At 53.7% G+C, this 14,984-nt stretch overlaps 1 protein-coding gene across 6 annotated transcripts; it reads right to left on the bottom strand.

Annotated features, from left to right (window-relative positions):
• Positions 1-42: 42 nt before the first annotated feature.
• LOC149911999 (uncharacterized) lies at positions 43-14,065 on the bottom strand. 6 transcript variants are annotated; one of them, XR_016462553.1, is made up of 4 exons: positions 13,226-14,065; positions 10,696-10,795; positions 4,946-6,517; positions 2,624-2,917 (listed from the first exon to the last, which is right to left on the bottom strand). XR_016462553.1 is itself a non-coding variant. In XM_090132898.1 (3 exons), exons 1-3 carry the CDS (start codon positions 13,552-13,554, stop codon positions 88-90), a joined length of 456 nt encoding a protein of 151 aa, XP_089989024.1. In that variant the 5' UTR covers positions 13,555-14,065; the 3' UTR covers positions 43-87. The 6 variants fall into 6 exon arrangements, 4 of the variants coding, with proteins under 4 accessions (XP_089989024.1, XP_089989025.1, XP_089989023.1 ...); XR_016462552.1 differs by lacking the exon at positions 2,624-2,917 and adding an exon at positions 3,122-4,680; XM_090132898.1 differs by lacking the exons at positions 2,624-2,917; positions 4,946-6,517 and adding an exon at positions 43-114.
• Positions 14,066-14,984: the final 919 nt, after the last annotated feature.

Raw genomic sequence — 14,984 nt, forward strand, 5'->3', positions numbered from 1 at the left:
TTTCTCCTTCCTCTTCAGCTGTTTTGTTTCCACTGCAGTCATGTGATTGAAGGAGATGGTAAGCAGTTCTCTAGCCGTTTTCTTAGCTTAGTTACGTTTTGATGAAAGTTCTTTCTAAAAGTGGAAGGAAGGTCCTTTGTTGAATCCCTCACTGCTCCCATTAGACCGCAAAGAGGCATTCTCTCTATCAGACATCAGGATAGATGTGATTAGTCAGAGGCCAAATGGGAAGAAGACCTTACAGCAGCTGTTTTGTGATGATGGAAGATCAAACAGGAGCTAAAGAGAAACCTTTTAGTAATAACCAAAGGCCAGGGATGCTGGGAGAGGCAGAGGAGGCTTCCTGCCCCACCGGCTTTAAAAAGGGACTCATACCGCTGTGAGGGTGACCACGTAGGCATCTCCCCAAATGAACTTAGGGATCCATGACCCAGATTTGTAAAATATTTAGATACTGAACAATTTAGGTGGGCTTTGTGAGGGATTATTTTTTATTAAGTGCCTAGCTTCTATTGTTTCAGTTTGGTTCCTGGAGATATTCACCTATCTGTCACAGGCACCTGTCTTTTGAAAACAGAGGCTGGTGATAATTGCACAAAACCAGGAAGGGATTGTACCTGGAAAGATCTGTCCTGCAAAGGCATAAGTGCAAGTGTCTTAATTTTGAGGAGGAGAGATTGTTTGGTGGACTTTTTGGACTATCATCAATGATGAAATGCCCTAAGGCAAATCATTTCACGTGCATCATGCCACATTATTTTGTCCCTAGCTCTACAGCTCCCTCACCTAACACTGTAATACACATCTTAGCCTCACCTAGGCCAAATCCATTCTCAAAGCGGGAGGAAGTCTCTGGTATACAAAAGGAGCCATAAAGTAGCTCATAGTCATGTGGGTCATGTAGTCATATAGGGTGAGACCTACGTTCCAGAAATGCGCTTTCCCCACACTTGGGGACTGGGCTGGACCTCGGCGGCTGCATTTCCCTCGTCCCCCACCAGGGGGCGCTGCTCCCCATCCAGCTCAGCACGCACCCTGCGCTCACTTCCAGGGGGCGTTCTCAGCAGCGTGCGCCCTTTGCACCGGGCAGCCCGGGCTGCGCTTTACTGACGTGCTGCTCGGCCGCGTTCACAACGTGTGCTCCAGTCAGCCCGCAGGCTGTCGGCTTTTCAGCGTCTATTACACAGCCCAGTGCCGGAGCTGGTGTGCGCTAAAGGCACCTGCAGCTGCCGGGACAGCCTGAAGAAAAGCCTCGGGAAGGGTTTGCACGACCCCAGGTGAGCCGTCAGCCCGGCGCTAAGCGCACAGAAGGGAACGCTGGAAGGGCCGCTAGAGGCAGATGTTGCCTGCTGGGTCCCCGAAGGGAAACTGCGGGCTGCCGGGGAGAGAGAGGGGAGTGGAAATTCCCCCGTTGGAGGCTTCACATTCAGACACTCCAAAGGAGGAGTTGAAAGCTGCCATCAATCCATGCGTGCAGAGCTGTGGAGCGGGATCATCTCGTGTCTGCCGTGGCCCAGAGGGAGAAACGCACTCCCGGCTGGGCTGCGTTACACAGAGCCAACCGGGCAGCAGAGCACGCTGAGCTCCTCTGCTCACTTCCTCACTGTCCCAGCTCCAACCCCTTCCTGTGCCTCTCGGAGCCCAAGCCGGGCTGCAACACGCCTGGGAACCGCTGCTCCCCTCGTTGCAGCCCGTCTGGCCTAGCAAACCTGCCGTGCTGGGCAGGAGCTGGAGCCGGGTCCGGGCTCCCGCCTGGGCTACAGCAGCGCCGGTTCCGCCCCGCCCGGTGCCGCTCCCCGCTGCCCTCCCACCGCTGCTGGCAGGGGGCAGGAAGCGTGCGCTCCTCTGCACGAGGCACGAAGGGCTCCTACCTTGGGTGCGGAGCAGGCTGCTCCCACCTCTGGTGCAGGCAACCGGGCTCCTGGGAGTCGCTCCTGGGAGAGCAGGGGATGCCGAGTGCCCGCAGCCCGGAGCTGGCCGCAGGACGGCCTTGCTGCACCTCCTGCCGCCGCGGTGCTGCCCGGATGGCTTCCAGCCAGGCTCTGGCCGCTTCGGCACAGCCTCAGGTGCCGGGCAGCAATTCCCACAGCGAGCACGCCCCGAGCCGGCTGCCAGGCCGTGGGCAGTTTCACAGCTCGTTCTCGTGGCACATCTGCACCCGTGGGAGAGAGGGGAGGATGGGGGCTGTGTTTTGTCACGCTAATGAAGCGTCGCTCTCTGCTCCGTCCCTTTGCTTCCTTTGCTGGGGACATTCGCACATCCTTGCGGTCGCACATCCCCACGTTGCTGTCCTGGCGCTCCTTTAACTCCTCTCACCCGTGAGCAGGTCCCAGAAGAGGCAATCTCCGGCTGCCCTGCTCTCGAGGGCAGCATCTCCCTGCAGCTGGCTCACTTCCTCACTGAGCGCTGCCCATGGCACTCATGGCACGTTTCTCCTCACTGAGCGAGTGACTTCTATTGCTAACAACTTCCTATCCTGCTTTCTCAATTCGGTCTTCTCTGCAAGGCATGAGCATGGTTAAGCTCTCTACTTTACGAGGGCCAGCTCTGCTGTTCACTTATGTAGATCTACTGACTTTAAGATCATCCAGAAGGAACCGCCCTTGGGGTAACCGGGGGTTTGTGTCCGGAGAAGACTGCTTCCTTTTCTATTGCATTTTCTGTGGGGCAAAAGTGGGCTCCAAGTTTCACTTGGCAATGTTTAAACTCTACACATCTTTCTGCAGGGGATGTTCCTCTGAACTTTGCCATGATCACAGCCGCATCTCTTTCCTTTGTGCTGGTAACCCAGCTGCACACATGAGCAAAATTATTTCCTCCGCTCACATCAAAGTCTTCTAGAAAGCAATGGTTTTGTAACAAAAGGTCCAGTATCCCTATGGTAGAGGAGGTTAACACATCCTCTTCTGACTCTGCTCTTGAGAAGAAAAAAAAAAAAGAAAAAGAAAAAGAAAAAGAAAACAAACAAGGAAGCTAACAAAGAAGCCCACCCTAGTCTAGTCTGGGACATGGTTTGTTGTAGTAGTCTCTCATTGCTCGTCCTCTGCCGACCGAGGGCGCCACTTGCCAGCGAAACCGACCCCAACCGGGCCGGGACCAAATGCTCACACAGACCCCAGAGTGTGTGAGGCAAAATGGCGTTTATTAAAATGTGGTAGGCACTTAAATATTCTTGTCCCGCTTTGTCCACACCCCTTGCTTACCTGCTGTCCTATTGTGGGGCAGCGTTTGGCAAGCCCTGAGCATAGGAAACCTGACCCCGTCACATACCGTTTCCTCGCCACGCCTACTACAATGGTTCACCAGATTCTTCCAAGTGTTCTCACTTCTTTCTCACTCAAGGCTAAACAGAACTTCCATATGCGTGGAAGAACACAGATCATGGCCTGAACAGGATGACTTGTGGAAAATCAAACTCCATAACCACAAAGTGGTTATAAAGCAGGTATATTTTGAGTTACAGCACTGCACACACACGCTGGGTACTGAGGGAGTAGCCTCTCCTAACATGCACACCGTAAAAGGACAGTTTAAGGATATTTATAGAGACAAGTTACACATATGCAAGAATAGGAGAGGATATTACGATTGATTCTAAGGAAGGAGGAGTAGATTATTCTGATATTACCCTTAGTATAGGAGGAGATATTCACTGGTTCCAAGAAGTTATAATATTCTCCACCCCAACTGCTGAGTTACTGTGGCTTGCAGCTCTTATTCCTTGCTGTAGTGGCACAGCAAGGAACCAGTAAGTGAGCACGAGTGCCTGGAGCGGTGCGAGAGATGCGTTCCTCGGCTCACCTCCCCCTTCTCCAGGCTGCTGCTAGGAAGGGTGAGTCAACCCCCCTCTGACATCCCCCCCGAAGCGTCTGCGTCACTTTTTCTGCTCTACACCTCCTTACCTAGTACATAATTCCGAAACAATTCTAAAGAAATAGTCCCACATCAATTCCCCCCTTTTCTACAATCTAGCAATTGTCACGTCGCTAGATGACACCATTCTCACCTCAGGATTTATGAAAAACGCCCCGCTTTCCATCTTTTAGTGTATCTTATGCTGTTTCCATTAAACATACTCAAGAAACAATGTAACAACACATACGAATATTCCAAGAAAGAGTAAGATTACACAAGCCTTGAAGAGTTGCTTTAGCCAGGCAAAGCCTGGTAACCAACTGGTTAATCTGCTCCACAGTTCTGTAAATCCAAATGAGGTGTTATCCAAAAAAGGTGGATCACCTGAATTTATTCCCATAGTTTAGTGTGCACATCTGTTTCTTTTCTTTGAGTTTCGTCAGTTTTGATTGATTATAGCGTACACCCCTCCTTCTTTGGCCGTCAGGAGATCAAGAGCCATTCCTTTCTGCAATACTACTTGACTAAGAGAAGATACCTCTGTCTGCAATCCAAGAATAGCATCCATAGTTGAGTTCTTGATTTCCCTAATGTTGCTGCTATACTGATAATTGCCTTTTCTGATTCACTTACTCCTAGTCTAGGAATAAACCATCCAATAAAACTACGGAACCCAGAGGGCCTGTCTATATGGGGGTTATTACCTGCTTCACCCTTTTCCAAGAGGTTCTCAGTATCCCTGGAGGAGGCGCTGTTCCATTGAAGCACTAAGTATCCTCCTCATAATGTCCTTTCTAGTTCTCAGGAAGGGTCTCACATTGAGGCCTGTCTATAGTTGTATACTGAATTTAGGTCCTTTTTCCTATTGTCGTGATTTTATTTGCACACCTACGCCTACTTCCTGCGCCACCCATAGTGTCCAATTGGTGGAGGGAATCCCACACTGAAGGATTTCCATTCCTCCATCTCTTGGTAAGGCTGTACATATCCAACAATCAGTGAGCTTTAGGCTAACCACTAGTGATATTTGAATAGGTGATTTCACGCCAGGCTAAAGCAAGTGCAATCTATAAACACATTCTAAACTTACTGTCTCTTAATCCTTAGCTCCAATGGTCCAGTCTTCTTAATATTCCACTGGGGTTGAGATGTCTTCTTAACTCACGTGTAGCTCCACAAGCTTGCTCTTTCACATTGATCGCTGTATATGATATGATATGATATGATATGATATGATATGATATGATATGATATGATATGATATGTTCTGGAACCCCAAATCCTGGAATTATCTCTTGTAACAGTACTTTAGTTACTCCCTGCACCCTGTTGGTCCTGCAAGGGAAAAGCCTCTGGCCAACCTGAAGAGGTGTCTGTTAATACCAGCATATACCTATACCCCCCTTTTCTTGGGAGTTCAGGGAAATCAATTCACCATTGTTGCCCAGGATAAATTCCCTTCCCTATTTGTCCCAGGGCACCCTGGGGCCTGTTCTAGGATTACTCTGTAAACAGATCTCACATTGCTGTGTTACCTGCTTAGTGGTGGTGTATAAATTCCAAGCCACAACCCGTTGGCTCAAGTATTTATACAGGGTCTTGGTTCCCCAATGAGTTTTCCTGTGCTCAGCCATGATTATGGCCCATAATAGGGAGGTGGGAGCTATTATCTTGTTTTGAAGCCTGCACCTCTGTGTCCTCTGTTTCTGAATGCTCTCCAAGCCCCCTCGATTAGTTTATCCAGGTCCTGTATTTTGCTTCCTTTACTCTGTGTATCGCCGGGAGAAAAGAAGGACATTCTTGCTCTGATTAGCAAAAGACCTTGGGAGATGTAAACAAGTTCAGCAGAATGAAGGGAGAAAACCGAAAGATTGTAACTATCTGTGCCAGACCGAACCTCTCGACGTGATCACGAGGCGTCCAGCTTGTGCACCTGGCACGGGAGTGAGCAGATGCTATCAAGGTCAAGCTGACCAGTGGCAAACCTGAGGTGGCTGACAGAGGTGAGTGGCCTGTGTGCCACGGGATGGCACAAGAGGGACGAGCCCAGCTCTAGTGCCACCTCCTTCAGGGCAGGATGGAAGATCCAGCACTGCCGCATGCAGCAAAAGGGTCACAATTCATAAGACACTTGACCAAGAGCATATTGTTCAAGTTCACTGTACACAATAAAAGTTTTTGTTCTGCACAAACAACAGAGTCTGTGTCTAATTGCCACAGGTAAACCTTAGTCTGCTTTGCCCTCCTCAACCTGAATGAGGACCTCTGGATAGGATTTAAAAAGGGCATAGAGAGTTTTTACCAGTATTCCATAGTTGTATATCCATATGCAACACCACCTTGTCATCCCTAGGAAAGTCAGGAGCGCCTTTGCTGCTTGAGGTTCCACAGTCTGGCAAATCGCTTCCTTCCTTGTAGTTCTCTAGGGTTTGGAATCCAGCAGCAATTTCGTAACCCAAATAGGTTACTTGTGGCCACGCCATCTGGGCTTTCTGTGGAGAAACTCAATAGCCATCAAGTCCGAGAAAGTTTAGTAGACTAATTGTCCTTGCTATGCATATCTCCTTTGTTGTGGTAGCTATCAGAAGGTCATCCATGTGCTGTGACAGGGTTCCTTGTCCTGGGGCCGTACCCATTGCTCCAGTCTTTGGCAAGTTGGCTCCTGAAAAGAGTGGGACTTTTGTTTGTTTGTTTGTTTTAACCTCTGGAAAAGTGCTGTGCATGTAAGTTGTGTTGTTCTTCCTGAATCAGGATTCTCCCACTCAAAGGTAAACATGAGCTGATTCTCTGGACTCAATGGTGGACAAAAAATGGCATCTTCTAGGTCCAGAACGGCAAACCATGCCAATTCACCTGATAATTTTGGAAGCAGCGTGTATGGGTATGCTACCAATGGGTATAAATCCTACACTATCCTATTGATGGCCCTTAAATCTTGTGCTCACACTCCAGTAACAACCCGAATTTCTGAAAACTGTCAATTATTGGCTGGATTCCTTTCCCATCTCCGAATCTGAGGGGGTACAGTTTAATCCGAACCGGCCGAGCTCCCTGCTTTATTCCGATTGCTAGTGGTGCTGCATTCTTAGCTCTTCCTGGGGTCTCTACTACCCACACCCCAGGATAGACTTGATCACTTCCTTTGTCTGGGATCCTGGTCCCAGCAGGGGTAGTGATCAATGCTAAACTAAGCACCTCCATTAACTGTTCTTCTTGTACCTTACATTCCAATTTTCCTTTCAACTTGATTTCAAGATTCCAGTTGTTCTAATAAATCTTGCCCTAGAAAAGGCTTTGGTGAATTTGGCACCTACAAACATTTGTGTATCCCTACCTGTTTACCTACACTAAGTTAAGGCTCACTTTTGCCAGTGTCTTCCCTTACGGTTACAAATTCAAATCACAAATTACAAATTCACCACTCACTGGAGTATTTAACACCCAATTAGATGCTCCAGTTACTACAAATTCCACACTTTGCTGCAATTCCTTCCTCAGCTTAATCTTCTCTACCCTTGACTGTTACTGCATCTGTTACCAAATCCAGCGCCTCTTTTTGCACTAACTGCTTTCCCGTTCAACGGGGGCAGAACCCTCTTGGGCCCTTCCAGCTCTCCCCCTTCAGCTCTTCCTGAGGAGATCTCTGGGTCCTAGAGCCCTGCTCTCAGCTCCTCCCTTCCTAAGGCTTCCCGTGCTAACACTGGGATATCAAGTTTCCCAGGTCTCTGCAGATGAAGGCTATTCGCTCCCAGCATCTCATCTCCTGCCTTCGCAAAAACAATATTAACTGCTAAATGGTCATCGCCTTCCAACCACCACTGATTACAATTTTTAATTAAAGTTTTCTTGCTCACGGGGCCCCCAGGCTCTCCAGCAATATCTCAGGTGGAATTTGCCTGGGAACTTCCTTTCCCTGTGTTCCTCCATACTAAATTTCATTGATTCTTTATTGTTCCCCAAAGTCCACACCTTATAGCTAGTAAGTTACTGTGACCAAATACATACTCCTCTTTAAACCCCAGTCCACAACGCCAACCAAAATGCCAGTTTCCTCTATTCCACTGTAATTCCTGGGCAATACTACAGGTCAAGGCTCTGATAACAAATACAGGGTTAAACAAATATCCAATTAAACTCGATTCCCACGTTCACACCACTCACACCTTGGATCCAAAGGTTAGCATTCACACTAGATAGCAGCCGCTTATAAAGTCTCGTTGCTGGGTAATGGAGTCTGCCTACTTCCCCAGGGCACAGGAACACCAAATTCCCTGGGCACGAGCTATAACCAATGTCTCCCAGCAACAAGAGCACTTGTATTGTAAATGGAATTCCACAAGCAATAATTTTATAACAGAAACACTTAACAATCACAAAGATAACAACAATGAAAAACCAGTTTGGACATTTACTCGTTACATGATCCTACCAGGCCCCTTCCTGGCAGCTAACTGCAAATGCCCCCCAGCGCATTTTTGTTGCAATGATTTCTCCAAAGTATTACAAAGCTTACATTCCCGAGCGCATTATAGCCTCAATCTCAGGGTGCCTTGCAAGATTTCACCTCAGAGATACCTCCCCAAGTGGGACCCTGCTCTCAAGGGTTGTGCTCCCACACCGATCTGCATCACACAGCCTATAGCTGTGGATCCACCCTCTGGGGGAGCACCCTCGCTCCTTCACCCAAATGGAGGACATCTCCTTAAGACATACGGGTCCCTGTACCTGTAATGTACCTGGTCCATACCAGGGCTCTTTCTCTGCCCCACAGTAGATGTGTGGGCCTCGAGAGTTATAGCATAGCCAGCCCTCATACAACAGAGAGCTTAACCATGCTCATGCCTTGCAGAGAAGACCGAATTGAGAAAGCAGGATAGGAAGTTGTTAGCAATAGAAGTCACTCGCTCAGTGAGGAGAAACGTGCCATGAGTGCCATGGGCAGCGCTCAGTGAGGAAGTGAGCCAGCTGCAGGGAGATGCTGCCCTCGAGAGCAGGGCAGCCGGAGATTGCCTCTTCTGGGACCTGCTCACGGGTGAGAGGAGTTAAAGGAGCGCCAGGACAGCAACGTGGGGATGTGCGACCGCAAGGATGTGCGAATGTCCCCAGCAAAGGAAGCAAAGGGACGGAGCAGAGAGCGACGCTTCATTAGCGTGACAAAACACAGCCCCCATCCTCCCCTCTCTCCCACGGGTGCAGATGTGCCACGAGAACGAGCTGTGAAACTGCCCACGGCCTGGCAGCCGGCTCGGGGCGTGCTCGCTGTGGGAATTGCTGCCCGGCACCTGAGGCTGTGCCGAAGCGGCCAGAGCCTGGCTGGAAGCCATCCGGGCAGCACCGCGGCGGCAGGAGGTGCAGCAAGGCCGTCCTGCGGCCAGCTCCGGGCTGCGGGCACTCGGCATCCCCTGCTCTCCCAGGAGCGACTCCCAGGAGCCCGGTTGCCTGCACCAGAGGTGGGAGCAGCCTGCTCCGCACCCAAGGTAGGAGCCCTTCGTGCCTCGTGCAGAGGAGCGCACGCTTCCTGCCCCCTGCCAGCAGCGGTGGGAGGGCAGCGGGGAGCGGCACCGGGCGGGGCGGAACCGGCGCTGCTGTAGCCCAGGCGGGAGCCCGGACCCGGCTCCAGCTCCTGCCCAGCACGGCAGGTTTGCTAGGCCAGACGGGCTGCAACGAGGGGAGCAGCGGTTCCCAGGCGTGTTGCAGCCCGGCTTGGGCTCCGAGAGGCACAGGAAGGGGTTGGAGCTGGGACAGTGAGGAAGTGAGCAGAGGAGCTCAGCGTGCTCTGCTGCCCGGTTGGCTCTGTGTAACGCAGCCCAGCCGGGAGTGCGTTTCTCCCTCTGGGCCACGGCAGACACGAGATGATCCCGCTCCACAGCTCTGCACGCATGGATTGATGGCAGCTTTCAACTCCTCCTTTGGAGTGTCTGAATGTGAAGCCTCCAACGGGGGAATTTCCACTCCCCTCTCTCTCCCCGGCAGCCCGCAGTTTCCCTTCGGGGACCCAGCAGGCAACATCTGCCTCTAGCGGCCCTTCCAGCGTTCCCTTCTGTGCGCTTAGCGCCGGGCTGACGGCTCACCTGGGGTCGTGCAAACCCCTCCCGAGGCTTTTCTTCAGGCTGTCCCGGCAGCTGCAGGTGCCTTTAGCGCACACCAGCTCCGGCACTGGGCTGTGTAATAGACGCGGAAAAGCCGACAGCCTGCGGGCTGACTGGAGCACACGTTGTGAACGCGGCCGAGCAGCACGTCAGTAAAGCGCAGCCCGGGCTGCCCGGTGCAAAGGGCGCACGCTGCTGAGAACGCCCCCTGGAAGTGAGCGCAGGGTGCGTGCTGAGCTGGATGGGGAGCAGCGCCCCCTGGTGGGGGACGAGGGAAATGCAGCCGCCGAGGCATTCTTGGTGCAACGAGGGACCGGGGCTTGTTCAGCTTGGAGAAGAGAAGGCTCCGGGAGACCTCCCAGGACTTGAAGGAAACGTTTAAACTGGAGGGGGAACAGATGTTTACGAGGGTGGATAATGACAGGATAATGGGGAATGGTTTTAAATTGAGACAGGGGAGATTTAGTTTAGATATCAGGGGGACGTTTTGCATTCAGACGGTGGTGAGGCATTTTAAAAGGTAGCCCATAGAGGACGTGGATGCCCCATCCTTTGGGACATTCGAGGCCAGGCTGGACGTGGCTCAGGGCAGCCTGGTCTGGTGGACGGTGTCCCTGCACATGGCAGGGGGTTGAAACTAGATGGTCATTGTGGTCCTTTTCAACCCAGGCTATGCTATGATTCTGTGATTACCTTTAGATCTTCGATGTAACGCATGACCTTAGAGAAGCTCATGGATTTCCAAACTAACCTTGCGTCTCTTACAGAAGATCTGTGTCAGCAAGGTGTCTTGACGTCCAGCTAAGAAGGAAGCTGTGTGCCCAGTGTCATTCAGGCAGTGTGGATTCTCCCTGGGAAGGGACACAAAGGGGAGCTGTTGAACAGGCACTGTGTCAGAACCTCTGCTTTCCCCCCCATCCCCCACACTCTGCCCCTAGACTTCCTTTACTATAGAAGCTCCCCACAACTCCCCAGTTTCCCCATTCCACCTCTCCCTCCATCACCAGATCCTCTTTACACCCCACAGCAGTTCCACTCGCTCACACCTTCCCCCCCTAGATTCCACACAACCCCCCTTTCCAGCCCAAAAAAGCCCCACTGACCCCTTTCTCTCCTCACCCACACCCCCCTTTATCTCCCCTTATCCCCCCTTGGAATCATGCAGAAGGATCTGCATGAGACATCCTAGAGAGGTTTGGGGGCTCCAGGGGGCTCTTCTGGACTCAACCAGAAGAGTCTGGAGATATCCCAGCGGGACCTTGGGGTGTCCAGGGAGTCCCCGGGTTGGTCCTGTGGCACCATGGAAGGATCTGGAAGTTCCCACTATGGGCCCAAGAGCTCTGAGGAGTCCCTGGGCTGATCGGGAAATGGCCCAGCAGGGTCTGGTAGGGTCCAGGGAGTTCTCATGTGGGTCTGAGTGGTCCTGGAGTCATCCAGAAGGGTCTGGGGATGTCCCAGAGGAGTCCTGGGGTGCCCAGGGGGTGCTCATGCAAATCTGGGGGGTCTGGCCATCCGTCTCATCATCTGCTGTAACGTGACCACAGCACTTTCATCAGTGGTTTGGACTCACAGCGACAAGACGCACTTTGTCAACTGTGTCACCAAGGAATCATAAGAATTGGAATCGTTGGGACTGGTTAATATGGACTGCTGTTTGTACTCTACAGAACCCATCCTTGTTCAGTGTATTAATTTTAGTTTAGCTACTTTTAGGATTGTTTTTGAACCGTGCTTCTTTTTCTCTTAATAGAAAAGGGGGAGATGTGGGATAAAGTCATTATCTTGCTAATTGTTGCTGCGCAACATCGACCTCTGGCGAGGGGACAGTCGGACGGACCGAACGACCAGCGTTCCTATGCCGAAAGCCAATTTATTGCTGCGTAACAAGCACTTATATACCGTGACACGCGACCGCCCAGGAAACCCACGAACCCACCCAGGAAACCCATGAACCAATCCCCACTCTCCTTGTACCACCCCTTGTTCCACCCTCAACCCCACCTATTACCCTACGCTAATGAGTAAAAAAGCTTAGCAGTAACTTGAGCCAGACGTAAACACACACGAGGCTCCTGCTTCCTACATGTAAGTTGCTGTTTCACGGGTATAAAAGGTTGTAAGCATCTTCAGTAAAAGTCCTTCATCCTTCCTTCTGCACCAGCAAGGGAGTCTGAGCCTCTCTCTCCGCACCAGCAAGGGAGCTCGAAGCCCTCTTGCCAACAAAGAGGAGAGGAGAGGAGAGAAGGAGAGGAGAGAAAAGATTGAGCAGAACAAAGGAAAAAGGGAAGAGAGGAGCTTGTAAGGGGGAGAAGAGTGATGAACAAGAGGGGAGAAGAAAGAGGGCAGAACAGAAGAGAGGATACAGGTAAGAAGAGCAGATCTAAAAAGATCCTTTTTCGGAGCAGGACACCATCACTCTGATCAGAGTGCTGTTGGCTGTTCCCAGGCCCTAGAAAGCAAAGCAGCCACGTGCACAGAACGTGCTGGAGAATCACTGACAGACACAAAGGTCTCAGTGCCCAGTCTTGTGCAGGAGCATTTACCTGCTCTTAATTACAGCAATTTTGCATTAACGGAGCGATCCATTAGCAGCTAGTGTGGAGAAGAGGAGGCCCAGGGCAGACCTTATTGCTCTCTATAACTACCTGAAGTGAGGTTGTAGTGAGCTGGGGGTTAGCCTCTTCTCTCATGTAACTGGTGACAGAACTAGAGGGAATGGCTTCAAGCTGCAGCAGGGGAGATTTACGCTGGACGTTAGGAAATACTACTTCTCTCAAAGAGTGGTCAGGCAGTGGAATGGGCTGCCCACGGAGGTGGTGGAGTCACCAACCCTGGAGGTGTTCAAGGAACGTTTGGATTTCATGTTGAGGGATATGGTTTAATGAGAACTACTGGTGATAGGTGGACGGTTGGACTGGATGATCTTACAGGTCTTCTCTAACCTTGGTGTTTCTGTGATCTTCTGTGATCTTCCCAGTCCCCAGTCCTGCCCTGTGCTGGTGCTCTGCAACAAACAGCAGTCCAACACACTGTGTCCCTGCAGAATCACAGAATCGCTCACGTTGGAAAAGAACTTCAAGAGCATCGAGTCCAACCACGACCTGACCAAAGTACCCCAACTCTAACAACCCTCCTCTAAATCATGTACTGGAGCACCACATCCAAACAGTTTTTAAACATGTTCGGTGATGGTGACTCAACCACCTCCCCAGGGAGCCCATTCCAGTGCTCAACAACCCTTACTGTATAGAAGTTTGTCCTTATATCCAACCTAAACTTACCCCATGCCTGTGCGTTCTGTGCAACCCCACAGATGTGACAATGGGGTCTGGCTTCTGCACTGGCTTCTCAAAGGAAACGGTGTCAGGAGGAAGCAGCTGATCCTGCCACTCACGCTGCTATTCTGGGAGTCCCTCCCCAGGACTCCCACAGCTTCCTCTCCCCAGCCCAGCTCAGCTCCTCGCGGGCTGCAGACGCTGCTGAGGCTCTCGCACTCCACGGCCGTCATCTTCTTCTCGTGCTGCCGGACCGCTCTCTGCAGGGCTGCGCTGAGTTCCTGCCGCTGCAGCCAGAACCGCAGCTCCCGTGCTGACGGATGGAGGAGCTTCATGCCGGCACCCACAGCACGTGGTCCCCGGGCTGCCGGTAGCACGGCAGGATGCTCCCCTCCCTGTCTCCCATCGCCCCTCAGCTACGGCATCCGCCTATAATCTGCCTAAAGACCCTGCAGGGGGCTCCGGTCAGGCCGATCGACGGCTGATGCCAACGGCACGAGGTTCGACACCACCACACGCCGGGTCCCGCACTTTGGTCACAACGACCCCAGGCATCGCTGCGGGCTTGGGGCAGAGCGGCCGGAAGGCCGCGTGAAGGAAAAGGCTCTGGAGCTACGGGCCGACGCTCGGCTGAACGCGAGCCAGCAGCGCCCTGCGCAGGCGGCCGAGAAGCCGGCCGAACAGCAGCAGCAGCAGCTGATCGCCCCGCGCTCAGCCCCACCCCGCACAGCGCCGGCCTCGGGCCGGCACCGCGACCGCCTGGAGCGGAACGTCAAGGTGCCCGCGGAGCCGCTCGTCTCCAGCGGGTTCCCCAGCGCCACCGCCGGGCCGCGCCGCCCGCCCGGACGCCCCGCTCCCCCACCTGCCGGCGGCCGCCAGCCCGCGCTCGCCGCTCTCCAGCAAGGCCCGCACGGAGCGGAGCGGGGCGGGGCGGGGCGGGCCCGGCCTCGCTGAGGCCCCCCACGTCCCCGCCCTCCTCCCGCAGCCGCAGCCGAGGCCCCGGAAGCGGAGCGGGCGCACAACGGCAGGCATCGCCGAGGGCAGCCGGGCCGGGGCCATGGGAACGCGCGCGGTGATGTCGCAATGACGGCGCGCCCGCGGACAGAAAGGACCCCGCGCGGAGCGCCCGCCCCGTTCGGCGCACCGACCAATGGCAGAGCGGAGGAGGCGGGGCCGAGCGCGGGCTCTCCGCCACTGGCGGCTGCGGACGCGGGGCCGCCGCCATGGTGATGCCGATGGCGCCGGCGGGATGGAGGAGCCGCGGGGCTCCGTGCGGGGAAAGCGGCGCTCCGCCGCCCCGCCGCCGCCCTCGGGGACGCCGCGCGGTCGGGGGAAGGCGGCGCGGGGGCACCGCCGCCGGCCCCGTCCGTCCCCCGTCAGAATCCGGCTGTCCTCGGAGGGGGAACCGAGCCGTCCTCCGTCGTTGCGGCGAGGCGCTGCCGGGCTGCGAGAAGCGGCGGCTGACCGCGAGAGGCGGGACCCGCCCGGTGTCCGGGAGCGGCTCCTGGCTGAGCCGGGCAGCCCCGGAAGAGAGGGAGCGATCGCGCGGATCGAGGCGCGTTCGAGCCCGGCACGGAGTCCGGCCCAGCGGAGTCCGCTTCTCGCTCGGCTCCAGTCATCGGCAGCGCTGTGCTGAGCTGCTGCCCCGCAGCTGCAGTCTCCAAGCGCTGTTTTCCATCTGATGCCGTAGCGACGGCGCGCCCTCCCTCATTGCAGCGCGTGAAGCTGCCCCCCCGGCGACAGCGCATGCGTGATGTCGTCGCCA

This window comes from Phasianus colchicus, unplaced genomic scaffold (genome assembly GCF_987193195.1).
Source record: "Phasianus colchicus unplaced genomic scaffold, bPhaCol1.hap1.1 HAP1_SCAFFOLD_48, whole genome shotgun sequence".
NCBI classification, from domain to species: domain Eukaryota; kingdom Metazoa; phylum Chordata; class Aves; order Galliformes; family Phasianidae; genus Phasianus; species Phasianus colchicus.